General features: G+C 45.5%; 1 protein-coding gene across 1 annotated transcript; it reads left to right on the top strand.

Annotated features, from left to right (window-relative positions):
- Nucleotides 1–14024: 14024 nt before the first annotated feature.
- Nucleotides 14025–14436, top strand: LOC136336440 (cytochrome c oxidase subunit 6C). The gene has a single exon (XM_066278117.1). It carries the CDS (start codon nucleotides 14075–14077, stop codon nucleotides 14300–14302), a length of 228 nt encoding a protein of 75 aa, XP_066134214.1. The 5' UTR covers nucleotides 14025–14074; the 3' UTR covers nucleotides 14303–14436.
- Nucleotides 14437–19877: the final 5441 nt, after the last annotated feature.

Raw genomic sequence — 19877 nt, 5'->3', positions numbered from 1 at the left:
GTTACTTGGGTTCGAAACCCCCATGAAGCACTTGCCCATGGCCTGATTTTGGACAAATCACTCAGGGCCTTGCTCAGTCCTCTCCTGGACCTGTATATAAAAATAGAAAGAATTTCTTCACTATAGACTTGTAGAAATTAAATAAAATGTCACAGTAGCCTGACCTGTGGTGGCACAGTGGATAGAGCATCAACCTGGAATGCTGAGGTTGCCGGTTTGAAAACTTGGGTTTGCCTGGTCAAGGCACATATGAGAAGCAATCAATGAACAACTAAAGTGAAGCAACTATGATCTCACTCCCTCTGTCTCTCTCCCAACCCTGCTCTAAAATCAATAAATAAAATCTTTAATACAAAAATAAATGGGTAACTTTTGTGTTATGTAAATTATATATAAAACAAACAAATAAACAAACAAAAATGTCACAGTGCATGGCTCCTCTGGCACAGAGCCTGGCATAGGAAAAACATTCAATGGCCAAAGAAACGATACTTCTCCCTAACCTACTCCCAATTGAGATTTTATGGAGTAGTCAGAACAGAGAACAAGACAACGTGAGAGGTAAAAATTCACGAGAAGAAATTCACATTGAAAAGAAACATTTTAATAGAAGGCATCAGAAAGGCAAGGGAGAAAAAACTCTTGATGCTCAGAGAAGCAACTCAAGGCACCAGTGGGAATCCTTCTCTAATTATGATTTTAAAATAATTTTGTGTAATTTTCTAAGAATTTCCACACCTTTGGAAGAAGCAGAGCTTGGACAAAGAATGTAAAATACACAACCAACCTATAAGATCTCCATTACTCATGAAGAAGTTTCTGTGGGCACTAAGATATATATAATGTGTATTGCCAAGTGAAAAAAGCCAGTCTGAAGAGACTATACACTTGTATGAATCCAGCTCGAAGACATTCTGGAAAAGGCTAAACTATGAAGACAGTTAAAAGATCAGTGGTTGCCATGGGGCTGGGGGCGGGGAGGGAGGAGGATTAAATGGGTAGAGCACAGATGAATTTTAGGGCAGCGAGACTTTCTGTATGTTACTGTAATAGTGGATACATGACCTTATGCATTTGTCAAAACCCAGAATACTGATGAACATAAAAAGTGAACCTTAATGTGCCTGACCTGTGGTGGCACAGTGGATAAAGTGTCAACCTGGAAATGCTGAGTTGCTGGTTCAAAACCATGGCTTGCCTGGTCAAGGCACATATGGGAGTTGATACTTTCTGCTCCTCCCCACTTCTCTCTCTCTCTCTCTCTCTCTCTCTCCCCTCTCTATAATGAATAAATAAAATCTTTATTTAAAAAATTAATAAATAAATAGATAAGTGAACCTTAATGTAAACTAAGGGCTTTAGTTAATAATAATAATTTGTTGCTACTGGTTCATTATTTGTAATAAATGTTTCACATTAATTCAAGATGCTAATAATTGGAGAAACTGTGTGCCTGAAAAAGGGATATATGGAAATTTTCTGTACTGTCCGTTTAATTTTATGAAAATCTAAAACTGTCCTGGAAAATGCAGTCTATTAATTTAAAAGTTGTGCCCTGGCTGGGTAGCTCAGTTGGTGAGAGCGCCCTCTGGATATGGAAAGGTGTGGGTTTGATGCTTGGTTAGTGCTCATACAGATCAATTTTCTGCCTAGCTTTCTCTCTCCCTTCCCCTTCCTCCCTTCCCCTTAAATAATTAATAAATTTTAAAAATTATTTTTAAACTTAAAATAATAATAATTATTATTTTTAAACTTGTGTACTTGCAAGAAGTCTGATGTGGTGGAAAAAACATGGAACCAGGACACAGAGAACCCGATTGATTAGCTGTGTGGTCCCGGGCAAGCCCGTGCCCTCTGAGCCTACTTTCCTAATCTTTAAAGTTAGGCATTGTACTTGAATATCTCTAAACATCCCTTCTGTCTATGAAATGCTCTGACTTTACTATTGATACTTCAGAAGGATAAAGAGTGAAAGTCTGAGTTTCTCAGGAAACAGCCCCGTGATTAAAGATCAAGGAATGTGTGCTGCAAGTAGTTAGTTCCAGGAACCCCCAGGTAGTAGTATATAAATGCCAATTCTCTTGCCTCATCACCTTGACCAACCAATTCAAATTTCCCCAAATACCACACGGGCGGCGACAGCAACCGAAACACTAAATTGCTTCTGGTCTCTACCAGCTGGCGGGGTTTCTTCTCTTCTTGGCTCGGCCTAGAAACTCATATTTTATTCATGAAAATCGAGGCCCTGGGAGGCCAAGGCATAAACAGGATGTAAATATTTGCGGGTGGTGGCGGAGAGGTGGTATTTGAGCAGGGACTGTCCAAAGTAGAGACCTTCAGGACAATGCTTGTTTGGGACCCGCCCACCTCTGTACCCTCTATAGGTGGGGTGCGGGGGCTTGTGCAGGCAGTACCGTTGATTGGAGACCCGGTATGGGACTCCAGTTCCCTCCAAGTGAGTGAGAATGCTGCTTCACCTTCTTCTGCATCCCACTTCCCTAATCACAGGTGTCCCTTCCTCAGTTTGAGATCTAGGATTGGCTTTCTTGCAAGGATCCCCTTGCAGAAGAGCCAGACCTCTTTTCTAGCCCCTCACCTGCCCTTCCTACATCTGGGCACCTCTTGTTTCAGCATTGTAGAGTCCCCTACCATTCCCCAAATTGTACTTTCTCATGGTGCTGTCCCTTTGCTTATTCCAGTTTCTCCACCTGTTGTGAACTTTCCTTTGTGGGGTTCCACTGGTCTCTAAGATCCCCTCCAGATGTTTGCATGGATACCGTGCACCCTTTCCTGGGACTCAGGGCCTCCCCTTCTCTTGGGCTCCCTTCGGGGAATAACTCTGAGCGGCTATCAGGGCCTGGCCTGAGTGCCACTTCCTCCAAGAAACTGTCCCTGAAGCTTCCCTTCCAAATCTGGGCTGAAAGTCCCTGCTCCTCCTCCCCACTGCCTGAGATTTCTCCTATTTTTAACATCTGCAATGCTGAGCTGAAGCACTTCTTCCTCCTTATCCTACACTCTGATAGGGCCACTCTTTGGTCCTGTTCACTAAGTAAATAGTTGTTGAATGGATGGATGGATGGACAGACGAATGGATGGATGGATGGATGGATGGATCAAGTTATAGTTCAATTATCGCTTGTGTCTGTGGCCATCTTTGACTTGTCACCACTCCCAGATGGAACTCTTCACTCCCACGTATCTGCTCCATGGAAGTCAGACCACAGTCTTCCGGTGCCTTACATTCGCCCTGCACTAGTCATTTGTGTCTCCCTGATACCCGCCCCCTCACAGCCTGTGCACCTAGGACATTTTTTGGAGCTTCAGAAGTGGCTGTCCTGATGGAATCTCACAGGGTAAGGAGGATTTTCAAAGTGCACCCTGCACCCAACAGCCTCAGGTATGAGGAAAACATTTCTGTGAGACTCAACCTTCTTGGAAATGACAGCCTCTGGGGATTCCCAGAGAACGTGGTGAGTGTGTGGGCAGGAGTGGGCATGCTGGGACAGAGCTCCCTGTAAAATGTCCATGACTCTCTTCAGATAACGAGACCATGCTTGGCTACTTCTGAGATTGGGAAAAACATTAAACACACCCCCAAATTGGAGCCCCTGCAGGCCAGATTGGCTCCCACTGAACTACGGCATCCACAGTGGAGGTGGTATTGACATGGTAGGTGTGACCTCACTCTGAAAAATAATGTCCTGAGGAGCTTGCTCTTGAAAGAAGTGTCAGCCTGACCAGGCGGTGGTGCAGTGGATAGAGCAAGGGTCCCCAAACTACGGCCCGCGGGCCACATGCGGCCCCCTGAGGCCATTTATCCAGCCCCTGCTGCACTTCCGGAAGGGGCACCTCTTTCATTGGTGGTCAGTGAGAGGAGCATAGTTCTCATTGAAATACTAGTCAGTTTGTTGATTTAAATTTACTTGTTCTTTATTTTAAATATTGTATTTGTTCCTGTTTTGTTTTTTTACTTTAAAATAAGATATGTGCAGTGTGCATAGGGATTTGTTCATAGTTTTTTTTATAGTCCGGCCCTTTAATGGTCTGAGGGACAGTGAACTGGCCCCCTGTGTAAAAAGCTTGGGGACCCCTGGGATAGAGCGTCGGACTGGGATGCGGAGAACCCAGGTTCGAGACCCTGAGATCGCCAGCTTGAGCGCGGGCTCATCTGGTTTGAGCAAAGTTCACCAGCTTGGACCCAAGATCGCTGACTTGAGCAAGGGGTTACTCAGTCTGCTGGAGGCCCACAGTCAAGGCACATGTGAGAAAGCAATCAATGAACAACTAAGGTGTCGCAACAAAAACTGATGATTGATGCTTCTCATCTCTCTCCATTCCTGTCTGTCTGTCCCTATCTATCCCTCTGACTCTGTCTCTGTAAAAAAAAAAAAAAAAAAAGTCAAACCACAGAGGTGAGGTGTGTTTTTTTTTAAGTGCGGTTCATCAACCTTTAATTGATCCTTTGTGAACATGTAGATTTTTTTCCCAGTACACTTAAGATGTCTTTAACTTAAAGGGGGCCCTGTGATCTAGCAGCCCAATCCTACACAACAGAGCCCAAGAAGAATAAAAGGGACCTGCCCAGACACCTAGCAGGCCCCCTGGCCCTCTGCCACTCATGCTGCTGTCCTTGAATTTTCCAGATGTCTCAGCCGCGGTTCAGCCCTGCTCTGTGCTCAGGTCCCCAGACTTACTGCGTCAGAACCTGTGCAGTGCGCCCGGGCCTCAGCATTGGTGTAAAACTCTGGGCGATTCTGGGCAGCCAGGCTTTAGAACCGGACCAGAGCCTCATGAGACTGCATTTCTAACCTGCTCCCAGCTGAAGCCACAGCTGCTGGTCCCTGGACCACACCTGAAGTGGCAAGACTTCAGGCAGAATAACTTTTACTTGAAATAAAATTTTTAGGACACAAGTGGTTCACAAGTAATTCTTAGGGTGGAAGACTAAAGCTAACAGAAATGCATGGCATGAACCACAGGGGAAGTTCACCTAGTCCCCTTTACCAGCACTGTCCTCCCAAGAGGACAGCTAAGGTTGCTTGCTTCGGGCAGAGATATAGTTTCTTTTTAGATACATTAGGTTATGATTTTTCCGATACTTTGGGGGGGGGGCGGAGTCAGAATACATAGATGACCTTCCTATTTTAGTAACTGTGTAGTATGAATACACCATTATTACCTAACCATTACAGTACTAATGGACATTTCTATCATTTCCTGTTTTCTCCCATTCTAACTGGCTGCAGTGAATATCCTAATACAGATGTCTTTGAGCACATGGGTAAACATTGCATTTAAAATTTTTTTAATTTAAAAAATATTTTAATTTATTGACTGATTTTAGAGAGAGAGAGAAAAAACATTGATTTGTTGTTCCACTTATCTATGTATTCATTGGCTGACTTCTTTTTTCTTTTTTTTTCTTTTTTTTTTTTTTTTTGAGAGAGAGGAACAGACAGGAAGGGAGAGAGACAAGAAACATCAACTCATAGTTGTGGCACCTTAGCTGTTCATTGATTGCTTTCTCATATGTGCCTTGACGGGGGGCATGATAGCCGAGTCAGTGACCCCTTGCTCAAGCCAGCAACCTTGGGTTCAAGCCAGTGGCCATGGGGTCATGTCTATGATCCCACACTCAAGCTGGCAACCCTGCGCTCAAGCTGATGAGCCCATGCTTAAGCCGGTGACCTCGGGGTTTCAAACCAGGGTTCTCAGCATCCTAGGCCAATGCTCCATCCACTGAGCCACAGCTTGGTCAGGTCATTGGTTGACTCTTATATGTGCCCTGACCAGGGATTGAACCCACAACCGTGGGGTATTGGGATGATGCTCCAACCAACTAAGCTACCCGGCAAGGCTAGTGTGTAAACATTCCTGTAAGAGGTTTCTAGAAACAAATTCTGGGTCAAAGAATGCATTCTTCTAAAGCATTTCTAGAAACAGACAAATTGCTCTCCAAAGAGCTTTATAATTTATACAGAACAGAAAAATGAGCAAATGAACAAGTCACAAAAGACATCACACATTAAGTGTAAAAGGTCAACACATGTTAAAATGTGCTTATCAAGAAAATGAAAACAGGCCCTGGCCGGTTGGCTCAGCGGTAGAGCGTCGGCCTGGCGTGCGGGGGACCCGGATTCAATTCCCGGCCAGGGCACACAGGAGAAGCGCCCATTTGCTTCTCCACCCCCCACCCCCTCCTTCCTCTCTGTCTCTCTCTTCCCCTCCCGCAGCCAAGGCTCCATTGGAGCAAGGATGGCCTGGGCGCTGGGGATGGCTCCTTGGCCTCTGCCCCAGGCGCTAGAGTGGCTCTGGTCGCGGCAGAGCGAAGCCCTGGAGGGGCAGAGCATCACCCCCTGGTGGGCAGAGCGTCGCCCCTGGTGGGCGTACCGGGTGGATCCCAGTCGGGCGCATGCGGGAGTCTGTCTGACTGTCTCTCCCCGTTTCCAGCTTCAGAAAAATAAAAAAAAAAGAAAAGAAAATGAAAACACAGCAATTATATATACACATATATTCTATGTCACATGTAACACGTATGTTTCATGCAGTAAACAAAAATGCATGCCAGATTGGCAAAAAAAGAAAAATATGCACTCCTATCTCTCATCTGCTGTTGATGGAATGATAACTGGCCCTAACTATAATAGAATGAGCTCGGTGCTCTGATTCCGGTCCCTCAGCAGATTTACATGAGGCCACATGGGGACCAGGGTGGACATGCTGACAGAGAACAGGAAGCAGGGAGAGTCTGGAGGAATAAACAGAACAAAATTAGAAGTAAAGAACCCAACAGCCTAATGATCCATGCTCCAGAGTGTGGGAGCAATGAGCTCCCTACACGCCTGTATCCTGGGGTCAGCCTCACGTCACAGCATACAAATCACTAAGCACTCTGAGATAATAACCCTAAAGCATCAGGAAATATTCTGTACCCTTGGTTTTAAGGGGGCAAGGAAGCGTGTTAAGCAGTTTTCAAAGTTTCCCAATTATTAAAATGTAACAGAACACTGAAAATGAACAACTTTGGACACAGAGGGCACTTTCCCGGAACAGGTCTTTATGTAGAATTCTCTGGGAGGGATATTAAAGTATTCCTATTCAGGATTTACTTAAAGCAGGATAGATTCTCTTTGAAATCACCAGCCTCACTGCTTCTTGGCCTTTTGGCTAAAATCAAATGGAATCACCAGCCTCCTCCACTCTAAAATGCCACTTTGTGAGAAAAAGTAAATGTCTTTTAAAAGACGTGTCTTAGGGTATTTTGGAGACACCTTCTCTACCCCTCAAAATAGAGGTATCAAGGAACAGAGCTTTTCTGCTAAGAGGTGTAAACATGTAAAAAAAAAAAAAAACCCACAAGAGTCCTCTTGGACACACTGGCTCAGGAGCACTGAATTTAAACTTGAGCTGTGCTTCCCATTGAGGCCTAGCTCACAGATCATGTCCCCATAGAGCCTGGGCCATTCTAGCCACAAATGACCTTTCCCTCCCTGAGCTCCTCAGGTGTCACCAGTGGTGTGTGGGATGCCTGAACATCTTAGACCAGGGATCTCAAACTGGCGGCCCGCCGAACAATTTTGTGTGGCCCGCAGACTAATCCACGAAGTTCAAAATATTTTGGATAAAATTAAGCCTAGGGGCCTACTTGTATTTTTCATTTCTCTAGCATCCTAGCTAGATATTAGCTTAGTTAACAGTAGTTGTGATGCGAACTACAGTTTCTGGTCGTTTTGTGACACTGAGTAAACTGCATGTACGATTGTGCTTGTTGTACTGATTTTTTTTTGTTTTCAACTGCAGTGAGAAAAGTGTTGCATAACAGTTGCCTTTTGTAGACCTAGTGCGGCCCGCCAAATGGCTGTGATCTTGCTCTGCGGCCCACATGCTGAGTTGAGTTTGAGACCCCTGTCTTAGACGATGAACTTGTCATCAAACTCATTTTTGCTTCTCCCATCATGGTCAGAACAATGCTCCCAGAACAGTGCTCACAGGGGGCTGTTCCTTTGTGGACTGACCATGTCGGAGTCACATCCATACTCCATAGCACGGCCTGTCCTTGTCCAAAGGGCTGCCTTCTCCAGGATGGACGCCTGTGGAGGCAGCCCAGCAGGAGGTCGCTAGCAGGTGTGACAGGAGCAAGAGACACACACACACACATGCAGAGACACACACTGGATTCAGGGAGAGGCTCAGATAGGCAGAGACAGGCATGGAGGGAGAACCTTTCAGGTGTCGGGTCCCCAAGCTGCTAAGGCCCCCAGGAAGCCCCTGGAGAGTCTGAATGTCCTCAGAGAGGCGAGCAGCTGCTCAGAAACGGCTGAGGGGCACAGCTCAGGGTGGGGCCCTGAGGATGGATCCAGGCTCCATCTTCTCACGGAGAAACCTGGGGTCCTGTGTGCCTCAGTTTCCAAATCTGTAATGGAGATAGTAACAACCTCACAGAGGGGTTTCGAGGAAAAGTGAAAGCCCTTTGTTATTATTGTTAGTTATTATTACTGATCCTCAGCAATGCCTGAAGACTGTCACGAGCCGGAGACTCCCCGAGGGGACGCCAGGTAGAGCAGGCTGAGAGGCAGCTGTCCAAGGTGGAAGGGGAGGCCGTAGGGAGCGGCTGGGGGCCTGGTACACACTGATCCAGCATGCATTTGCGGCGGGTCTCACTGGTCCTCAGCAGCCCTCACTTTTCTATCTGTAGCAATTGTAGTACTTGGCCATTGAATAGCACTGTAAAAAATTACCATACCTCCCGATACTGCTTGTAAGAGCATGCGCTAGCACAACCCTTCAGGACACAAGTAGCAACACTCACCCCATGGGAATATGGGTTTTCTCGTGGGCCCTATGACAACTTTTTTTTTTTTTCATTTTTCCGAAGCTGGAAACGGGGAGGCAGTCAGACAGACTCCCACATGCGCCTGACCGGATCCACCCGGCATGCTCACCAGGGAGCGATGCTTTGACCCTCTGGGGCGTCGCTCTGTTGCAACCAGAGCCATTCCAGCACATGAGGCAGAGGCCACAGAGCCATCCTCAGCGCCCGGGCCATCTTTGCTCCAATGGAGCCTTGGCTGCGAGAGGGGAAGAGAGAGACAGATAGGAAGGAGAGGGGGAAGGGTGGAGAAGCAAATGGGTGCCTCTCCTGTGTGCCCTGGCCGGGAATTGAACCCGGGGCTCCTGCACGCTGGGCCGATGCTCTACCGCTGAGCCAACCGGCCAGGGCTTATGACAACTTTTGTGTATTAAAAAGCTTATTTGGAAAGTTGCTTAAAATTTTTGTTTTGTGCCCTGTCCGGATAGCTTGGTTGGTTAGAGCATTGTCTGGAAGCCCAGAGGTTGCTGGTTTGATCCCTGGTCAGGGCACATACAGGAACAGATTGATATCCCTGTCTCTCCCTTCCTCTCTTGCTAAAATCAGTTTTAAAAAATTATTTTTGCTTTGCCTTGTGAAACCTACAAATTTAAAAAATCTCTTTTTTCCTCAAGCTTTCAAGTTCACTTTACAAAACTATTTTTCTTTTTATAACTCTGGCAAATTTTGACAACTTTTAAAGGTCATTTAGGTACAATATAATTAAATTCTCTGAAACATTTTAAACTACACTCACAAATTTAATATATTTTATTTCCTTTTTAAGTATCTTAGTTATCTGACAAATCTTCCAAGTACTTAAATCTTCCAAGTACTTAGTTTATATCTTATAAACCTAGTAAATTAAACTTGTAATATGTTGGATTTCAAGTTTTTTTTAAACATCCTAACACTATTTATAAATTTGGTAAATTTCAATCTAAAATAACACTTAATTCAATTTTACATTTAAATTAGAATCATACAGCCTGACCAGGTGGTGGTGCAGTGGATAGAGCATTGGACTGGGATGTGGAAGACCCAGGTTCGAGACCCCGAGGTTGCCAGCTTGAGCGCCGGCTCATCTGGTTTGAGCAAAAGCTTACCAGCTTGAATGTGGGGTCACTGGCTCGAGCAAGGGGTTACTCGGTCTGCTGAAGGCCCACGGTCAAGGCACATATGAGAAAGCAATCAATGAACAACTAAGGTGTCACAACGAAAAACTGATAATTGATGCTTCTCATCTCTCTCCATTCCCATCTGTCTGTCCCTATCTATCCCTCTCTCTGACTCTCTCTGTCTCTGTAAAAAATAAAATAAAACAAACAAACAAATAAATTAGAATCATACATTTCCCCTGTTAGACACTAGCAGGCCAAGTTTTCGTAAGCATTTCAAATCCTTAACATATCAAATATATAACAATTATGTATGAGTGCTACAAAAATTACTAACATAAAATTTTTACTTTTTCATCATATCTGTAATTCTGAAACTCCCTGAGGTTATTCATTCACTCAAAAAATATTTATCAATGTCTGTAAAGTGCCAAGCACTCACAATTCAAGGCACTCACCACAGCCGTGGCTGAGATAGAGAAAATCCTTGCCATCATGAAACCTATTCCAATGGAGGACACACTCAATACATACATAAGACGTTTTCAGCAGGAGTTATATGTTATAGAAAAGGGAAAGCAGGGTAGGTTGGAAAGGACTTGGTAGGAGGAGGAAAGCAGGGAAGACTCACTGAGCAGATGACACTGAGCAGAGACCAGGATAAGGCAAGGGGCAAACCACGTGGACATCCAAGGGAAGTGTGAGTACAGAGGGCCCGGAGTGAGGATGTTCTTGGACCTTCTCATTTGGAGCAAGGAGACCCAGGTGACTGGAGTTAAGTGTATGAGGGTGAGAGTGGTGGAAAGGGAGGTCAGGAAAACACCTGTGTGTAGGTACGACACACAGGCTCTTGTAGGGCTTGGGTGTTTATTCTGCCTTGACCTTGAATATTCTGTGAGGATTCGTCTGGAAAGTTGAATCTTCTACAGAAAGTCATTCTAGCCTGACCTGTGGTGGCGCAGTGGATAAAGTATCGACCTGGAATGCTGAGGTCGCCTGTTTGAAACCCCAGGCTTGCCCAATCAATGCACACATGAGAAGCAACAACTAGGAATTGATGCTTCCTGCTCCGCCCCCCTGCCTTTTCCTCTATCCTCTCTCTAAAATCAATAAATAAAATCTTTTTAAGAAAGAAAGAAGGGCCTGACCTGTGGTGGTGCAGTGAATAAAGTATCGACCTGGAAGTGCTGAGGTCACTGGTTCGAAACCCTGGGCTTACCTGGTCAAGGCACATATGGGAGTTGATGCTTCCAGCTCTTCCCCCCTTCTCTCTCTCTGTCTCTCTCTCCTCTCTCTCTCTCCTCTCTAAAAATAAATTAAAAAAAAAAAAAGAAAGAAAGAAGGGCCTGACCTGTGGTGGCGCAGTGGATAAAGCGTTGACCTGGAACGCTGAGGTCACCAGTTCAAAACCCTGGGCTTGCCTGGTCAAGGCACATATGGGAAATAATGCTTCCTGCTCCTTCCCCTTTCTCTCTCTCTCTCTCTCTCTCTCTCTCTCTCCCTATCTCCTCTCTCTAAAAATTAATAAATAAAAAAATCTAAAAAATTTTTTTAAAAAGAAAGAAGTATTCTTTTTTAAAAAAGTCATTCTAATGATCCTTATTAAGCTGAAAATGCCCTTACCTGGGACTCGACAGTTCCATTTCTAGTATCTGCTCTAGAGAAACTGTCTCAGAAACATGCTGTATGGCAGAAAACAAATTCATTCATTTGGCAAGTTTTTATTGAGTTTTAACTTTGTGGCAGGCAGTGACTAAAAGAGATACATAATTTTACATTCTACAAGATGAAATAGACTGATATAGATAAACCTCCAAAACATAATGCTAAGTGAAAAAAAATTAAGTTACCCAAAGAATGATTGAATTTATGGAAAGTTTTAAAGCCCACCAAACAATAGTACATCATGTTAACAGATACACTGGGGAACATTTTTTTCTTTCATTTTCTGTTGCATGAGGTTTTAGAACTGTTTCTATATATTTCTGCATTGCTGACTCCAAATCTGAAATCTATTTTTTGGTGCATGCTCTAGTTTTTATGCAATTTTAATTTCTTTTTGTTACAGTTAATGGCATCCATTGTTTTTTGTTTGTTTTTTTTGTATTTTTCTGAAGCTGGAAACAGGGATAGACAGTCAGACAGACTCCCGCATACGCCTGACTGATGCCCACCAGGTGGCGACGCTCTGCCCACCAGGGGGCGATGCTCTGCCCCTCGGGGCGTCGCTCTGTCACGACCAGAGCCACTCTAGCGCCTGGGGCAGAGGCCAAGGAGCCATCCCCAGCGCCCGGGCCATCTTTGCTCCAATGGAGCCTCGCTGCGGGAGGGGAAGAGAGAGACAGAGAGGAAGGAGGGGGGGGGGTGGAGAAGTAGATGGGCGCTTCTCCTGTGTGCCCTGGCCGGGAATCGAACCCGGGACTTCTGCACGCCAGGCCGACGCTCTACCACTGAGCAAACCGCCCAGGGCCGGCATCCATTGTTTTTTTTTGTTTTGTTTTGTTTTTTTGCATTTTTCTGAAGCTGGAAACAGGGAGAGACAGTCAGACAGACTCCCGCATGCGCCCGACCGGGATCCACCCGGCACGCCCACCAGGGGGCGATGCTCTGCCCACCAGGGGGCGATGCTCTGCCCATCCTGGGCGTCGCCATGTTGCGACCAGAGCCACTCTAGCGCCTGAGGCAAAGGGCACAGAGCCATCCCCAGCGCCCAGGCCATCTTTGCTCCAATGGAGCCTTGGCTGCGGGAGGGGAAGAGAGAGACAGAGAGGAAGGCGTGGCGGAGGGGTGGAGAAGCAAATGGGCGCTTCTCCTGTGTGCCCTGGCCGGAAATCGAACCCGGGTCCTCCACACTCTAGGCCGACGCTCTACCGCTGAGCCAACCGGCCAGGGCTCCATTGGTTTTTAAATTGGAGTTAAAGGGCAACGACTCTTGGATTGAATAACCACAAGGCAATTAATGTTTTACAAACATCACTTTTACATAATTGTAGTTGTTTTTAAATGTAAAAAATTATTATCTGATAAAAACACCCTCTTATTTTGTTTTAAGATTGAATCATGGCTTCTTTGAGTAATGTAAGAATAGTCCTGACACCTTCTGTTATATATGTGGCTGTTACACACTTCAATGTCAAAGGCGCAATATTTCATCATTTGTGACACGTGCATATATTGCCTATTTTCAAGTTCCCCTTGGCAATCGAGACAAGAATTAGGCTTCTCATATTGTGTGTTATAATTGTGAGGAGATGCTTCGTGACTGGACAAAAGGAAAATGCAAAGAAATGCCTTTTTTTGGTATTTTTCTTTTTTTTTCTTTATTCTTTTTTTTGTTTTTTCTGAAGTTGGAAACCGGGAGCCAGTCAGACAGGCTCCCGCATGCGCCCGACTGGGATCCACCCGGCATGCCCACCAGGGGGCGATGCTCTGCCCATCTGGGGTGTTGCTCTGTTGCAACCAGAGCCATTCTAGTACCTGAGGCAGAGGCCATGGAGGCATCCTCAGCGCCTGGGCCAACTTTGCTCCAATGGAGCCTTAGCTGCAGGAGGGGAAGAGAGAGACAGAGAGGAAGGAGAGGAGGAGGGGTGGAAAGCAGATAGGTGCCTCTCCTTTGTGCCCTGGCTGGGAATCGAACCTGGGACTCCTCCACACCAGGCCAATGCTCTACCACTGAGCCAACCAGCCAGGGCCAAGAAATGCCTTTTGGTATTCCCATGGTTTGGCGTGAACCTAAGGACCACAGCAGTGACTGTTATTTCTGTTTGATCCATACAAAGGGCATCGGCAAGAAAAAACGGCACAGGATCCCATATTCTATACTCCTTCAGCAATACAACCTATCCCACACTCTGAGACACTCCCGGTTCCAGTTTTTAATGGTTTTATTTCTTCTAAGGACAAAGAAAGTGAACATAGTGATCAAGTGTATTTTGATAAGATGCACGAAGAAATGACTGTAGAATCTGAAGGGTCTTCTTCTGATGCCAAGCAGTCATTAACCCCTCAGCAGTTTAGCCAACCTGAGTTGAATGACTTAGTAAGAATGACATAGGTAGTCCGTTTCTTCACCGGGAAGGACGTTGGTGTGGAGGAGAATATAACGACCATGTCTTCCAGTGCTTTGACAAAGCCTCAGATGCGTGGCCTTTTGGCCAAGCGTCTGCGAATGCATCTTGTTGGAGCCATCATTGTATCCCTGGGGGTGGCAACTTTCTATAAGTTTGGTGTGGCTGAGCCAAGAAAGAAGGCATACGCAGATTTCTACAGAAATTATGATTCCATGAAAGATTTTGAGGAAATGAGGAAGGCTGGTATCTTTCAGAGTACAAAGTGATCTTGGAATGTAAAGAATTTCTTTGGGTTGAATTCCATGGAAGTTTGTTGCTGACATGTGTTCCTGAACTATGAAAAATAAATAATTTGAGCTAAGGAGTAACGTCTCTTGATAAATAAACAATTAAGAAATTCTCTGGGGAAAAAAAAAAAAAGAATGACGTAAAAATTGTCCTCGACTTTCTGAAGTATGAGGAGCATAATTGGATCATTTGTGTGGATCTTAAAATGGTAAATTTCCTGCTAGGACAACATAGAAGTTTCACGAAGTATCCTTGCTTTCTGCGTTTGTGGGACAGCCCAGCTCAGGAGAAACACTGGACACAGGAGGAGTGGCCGAAACGTGAAGCTCTGGAAGTAGGGATGCAAAATATTGTGAATGAACCTGTAGTTAATCGAGGCAGGATCATTTTTGCCCCACTTCACATCAAACTTGGCTTAATGAAGCAGTTTGTTCAGGCTTTGAATAGAGAAAATGAATGCTTTCAACATATTATTTCTGCTTTTCCTGCCCTGTCTTTCGAGAAGATAAAAGCAGATGTATTCGATGGACCTCAAATTTGAACCCTCATATGTGATGAAGAATTTGCCAGGAAGATGAATAAAGAGGAGAAAGCAGCATGGCAGTCTTTTGTGGCAGTTACAAAGAACTTCCTTGGCAACAAAAAAGCAGAAAACTATGAACTTCTGGTTCAAAGGATGCTGTTGGCTTTCCGCGACATTGGATGTAACATGAGCGTTAAGATTCACTTCCTGAACAGTCACCTAGATAAGTTTCCTGAAAATCTTGGAGCTGTTAGTGATGAGCAGACTACTGCTGGAGCATCAAACAAGATTGTCCTCAACAAGTACACAAACGCAAGAGCTACAAATGCAAATTTTTGCCTGAATAGAATTTAAGTAAGTTTTGCGCAAATTTTATGATTAAAATAAGTGTTTTAATATGTTCTATTTTGAAATTGTAGACAAATTCTGATGCAATCCTATCTTTTAGTGTATTAGTGTATTTACTTCATTATATAAATTATTATATTTTCACAAGGATGATGCCCAAGAAGACATTCTACTTCATTATGTTAAACTAAATGTTGAAAATTTTACAATAATATGAAAACCTGAAATCTTGAATTGCATAAACACTTACAGAGAAAAACTAATGTCAGATTTGAGATCAGCACACTCGAATTAGGTAAGAACAAGTGTTTTTGTGGATGCAACAAAAATTTTGTTCCCCAATGAATCTATATCTCATTGAAGTACAAAAGTACATAAAACATATAGGCTCTGGGCTCAGACCACCTAGTCTTGATCCAGAATGTCCCCTACTCACCAAGAGACCCTGGGGACCAGCTTGATCTCTTTGTGCCTGTTTCCTCTTCGGGAAAGGAGTGGAAAAGGAAGGAGAAAGAACGCACAGGAGAACTTTAGCAATATCCATAGTTTTATTTCTCTTTTTTTAAAAAGGAGGCAAGGCCCTGGCCGGTTGGCTCAGTGGTAGAGCGTCGGCCTGGCGTGCAGAAGTCCCGGGTTCGATTCCCGGCCAGGGCACACAGAAGCGCCCATCTGCTTCTCACCCCTCCCCCTCTCCTTCCTCTCTATCTCTCTCTTCCCCTCCCACAGCCAAGGCTCCATTGGAGCAAAGATGGCCCAGGCGCTGGGGATGGCTCCTTGGCCTCTGCCCCAGGCGCTAAAGTGGCTCTGGTCGCGGCAGAGTGACGCCCCGGAGGGGCAGAGCATCGCCCCCTGGTGGGCAGAGCGTCTCCCCGTGGTGGGCGTGCCGGGTGGATCCCGGTCGGGCGCATGCGGGAGTCTGTCTGACTGTCTCTCCTCGTTTCTAGCTTCAGAAAAATACAAAAAAAAAAGGGCAAGATTTGAACAGCCATCTTGACAGAGAGTACATGAATGTTGCTATGTTCAGTATGTTTGAAATGTTTTATAATTTAAAATTTAGATTAAAAGATCATAAAACAAAAACAAACACCTCTACACACCTTTCCTCCACACGTGCCCTTGCCTTTCTCCAGACCACTTGCCGCGGGGCAACCAGTCATCTAAAATGTAAACTAGGTGTGTAGTTTTTAAATTTTTTTTAAAAATTTTTCTGAAGTTGGAAATGGGGAGGCAGTCAGACAGACTCCTGCATGCGCCCGACCGGGATCCACCTGGCATGCCCACCAGGGGGTGATGCTCTGCCCATCTGGGGCGTCGCTCTGCCGCAACCAGAGCCATTCTAGCGCCTGAGGCAGAGGCCACAGAGCCATCCTCAGCACCCGGGTCAACTTTGCTCCAATGGAGCCTTGGCTGCGGGAGGGGAAGAGAGAGACAGAGAGGAAGGAGAGGGGGGAGGGGTGGAGAAGCAGATGGGCGCCTCTCCTGTGTGCCCTGGCCGGGAATTGAACCCGGGACTCGCTCACGCCAGGCCGATGCTCTACCACTGAGCCAACTGGCCAGGGCCTAGGTGTGTAGTTTTACCTAGCCTCCTCCAGGGGCTCGTTGCTTTTGTCCTGCACTAGACTCCTCTCTCTCCAAGCCAACTCCCACTCATCCCAGATCGATGTGGACACTGTGTACTCCACTGTCACTGTCATTTAGTTGTTCATCCCTTCAGGACATATGGTACATCTACTCTGGGCCAGCCATATAAGCAACAGGGTACCATGGTGACCAGGACAGAGAGAGTTCCTGTTCTTGAAGGGCTGCCATTTGGGGGTGGGGGGACAATAAACAAGGCAATAAACCCAGATAATTATAAATTGTGAATAAGTACAATAAAGAAATAAACAACACAATAGGGGAGAGAGTAGTGAGAGACAGGGAGGGTGTTAGGAGGTGTTCATATCTCAGATTCAGGGCTTAGATCATGGGTCAAATGCCTGTCCTGTGCCTGACCTGTGGTGGCGCAGTGGATAAAGCGTCAACCTGGAAACGCTGAGGTCGCTGGTTTGAAACCCTGAGCTTGCCTGGTCAAGGCACATATGGGAGTTGATGCTTCCTGCTCCTCCTCTCTCTCTTTCTCTCTTTCCCTCCTCTCTAAAATGAATAAATAAAATAAAATAAATGCCTGTCCCCAGCAAAGCCCTTTCTGATCTCTCAGATAGGGTGGCACCCAATTGATGATATCCTAACAACCAATCAGTGCATTTTCTAACATGTCTTAATTATAATTATGCATATGATTGGCTGCGTAGTGTTGGTTTCCCTCCCTTTAGTGTAAGCTCCTTGAGGGCCAGAAGCTTGCCCTGTTCTTGCATCCTGTGTCTATCATACATAGAAGCTGTAGGCAATTAATTGAAATTTGTTAATGACAGAAACCAAGAGTCAGGCTAAATGATTACCAGCTTTGAAATTTTACAAACCTATTAAGAATGATTTCCAAGGACAAACGTTACTCAGATGAGAAGAAGGTCTCTACTACCATAGATGTAATTAGAAAATATGCTTTTTTACTACATAATGAGCCTTTTTTTTTTTTTTTTTTTACAGGCACAGAGAGAGAGTCAGATAGAGGGATAGACAGACAGGAACGGAGAGAGATGAGAAGCATCAATCATCAGGTTTTCGTTGCGACACCGTAGTTGTTCATTGATTGCTTTCTTTTTTTTTTTTTTTTGTATTTTTCTGAAGCTGGAAACAGGGAGAGACAGTCAGACAGACTCCCGCATGCGCCCGACCGGGATCCACCCGGCACGCCCACCAGGGGCAATGCTCTGCCCACCAGGGGGCGATGCTCTGCCCCTCTGGGGCGTCGCTCTGCTGAGACCAGAGCCACTCTAGCGCCTGGGGCAGAGGCCAAGGAGCCATCCCCAGCGCCCGGGCCATCTTTGCTCCAATGGAGCCTTGGCTGCGGGAGGGGAAGAGAGAGACAGAGAGGAAGGAGGTGGGGTGGGGGTGGAGAAGCAAATGGGCGCTTCTCCTATGTGCCCTGGCCGGGAATCGAACCCGTGTCCCCCGCACGCCAGGCCGACGCTCTACCGCTGAGCCAACCAGCCAGGGCCTGATTGCTTTCTCATATGTGCCATGACCACGGGCCTTCAGCAGACTGAGTAATCCCCCGCTCGAGCCAGTGACCTTGGGTCCATGCCAGTGAGCTTTTTGCTCAAGCCAGATGAGCCCGCACTCAAGCTGGCAACCCCGGGGTCTCGAACCTGGGTCCTTCCGCATCCCAGTCCGACGCTCTATCCACTGCGCCACTGCCTGGTCAGGCCATAATGAGCCTTTTAATATTGAAAATGCTAATAAGAATGTCAGAAAAACTCTTAACAGTGGTAGAACACTACAGTGTCTCAGAGAAAACAATTATTTCATTAATAGCACCACCCTTTTTAAAATAGCTAAAATTAATTTTTAAAATCCACTGGAAAATAAGTGAATTTTTAAAAATTCACTGTAAACAAGGCAAACGGCATCAAGCAGGTTCGACATTCTGGGCCAATGGGTGGGTGGGTAGAAAGCAGACGTATCCAGTAGTCCTGGTCTTGAGATGCCACTAGATTTTCAATCCCATCCAGCAACAGGGAAAAGTGGACTATAATCTAATGGTAAAAGTCAAACTGTCATTTTAACCAAGATGTGCCGTCTGTCCCATGTGATAATTTGATTGGAAGGCTCTGGCTTTAGATAAAGAATTTCAAATTTTATCTCCTTTCCAGTCTTCCCTCTTTTTTTTTTTCTTTTTATTTATTTATTTATTCATTTTAGAGAGGAGAGAGAGAGGGAGAGAGAGAGACAGGGGGGAGGAGCTGGAAGCATCAACTCCCATATGTGCCTTGACCAGGCAAGTCCAGGGTTTTGAACCAGCGACCTCAGCACTTCCAGGTCGACGCCCCATCCACTGCGCCACCACAGGTCAGGCTCTTTTCTATAACTAATTGCTCTCTTGTGAGAAAATAATCTGGACGTTTAGCCCAGTGGTGAATTCAATATTCTGGGATTTCACAGATTTGTTTGGTGGGAAGTGTAGGAATTCTCTTATGTTCATCTTTGCTCTTTCACAGGAGCCTGCGGTTTCCCCAATACCCCCTGGCTGCTTTGTGGCCCTAGGGGAGGGCTGGACTTCTTAAACTCTTAGCTATCTGGGCTCAAGTCCAATAAGTCACAGAAGGCTCAGTCTAGGGCAAAGAAAAATGTCCTGATAGTGCAGTTCAGCCCCCCAAAGGTCACCTCCTTCTCTGATCCTCCTGGCATTCCAAGCACTGTCCTGGGAATGCCAACAGGCCTCTTGTAGAGAGGGGTTTCTGGAAAAGAACCGTGAAAGGGGAAAGAATTGTGCACTGTTTTCTACATCTATTGAAGATGTTTGGTTTCTAATCACAAACATCCAGGGTTTGTGGTGGGAGCTATGTGTGTGTGTCATAGCTGACTGTAAGGAGAATATGAATATTATTACCACATGGGAACAATCCCAAGGGAAAACTACAAAGAGACATTTCAAGAAAAGTTTATTATTTCAAGAAAAGTTTATATTTTCTCCTTCAGAGAAATGAAGGGCTGGTGAAGAGTGATTTTAAAAATATGCAAGATGGCTCCATCAGTTTAAAGGGGAATGAAAGAGAGGCAGCCAACCTCAAACATTCTTA

The sequence above is a fragment of the Saccopteryx bilineata genome, chromosome 4 (genome assembly GCF_036850765.1).
Source record: "Saccopteryx bilineata isolate mSacBil1 chromosome 4, mSacBil1_pri_phased_curated, whole genome shotgun sequence".
In the NCBI taxonomy this organism is placed as follows: Eukaryota; Metazoa; Chordata; class Mammalia; order Chiroptera; family Emballonuridae; genus Saccopteryx; species Saccopteryx bilineata.
The sequence above is the reverse complement of the archived record's forward strand: the minus strand, read 5'-3'. Positions and strand labels throughout refer to the sequence as shown.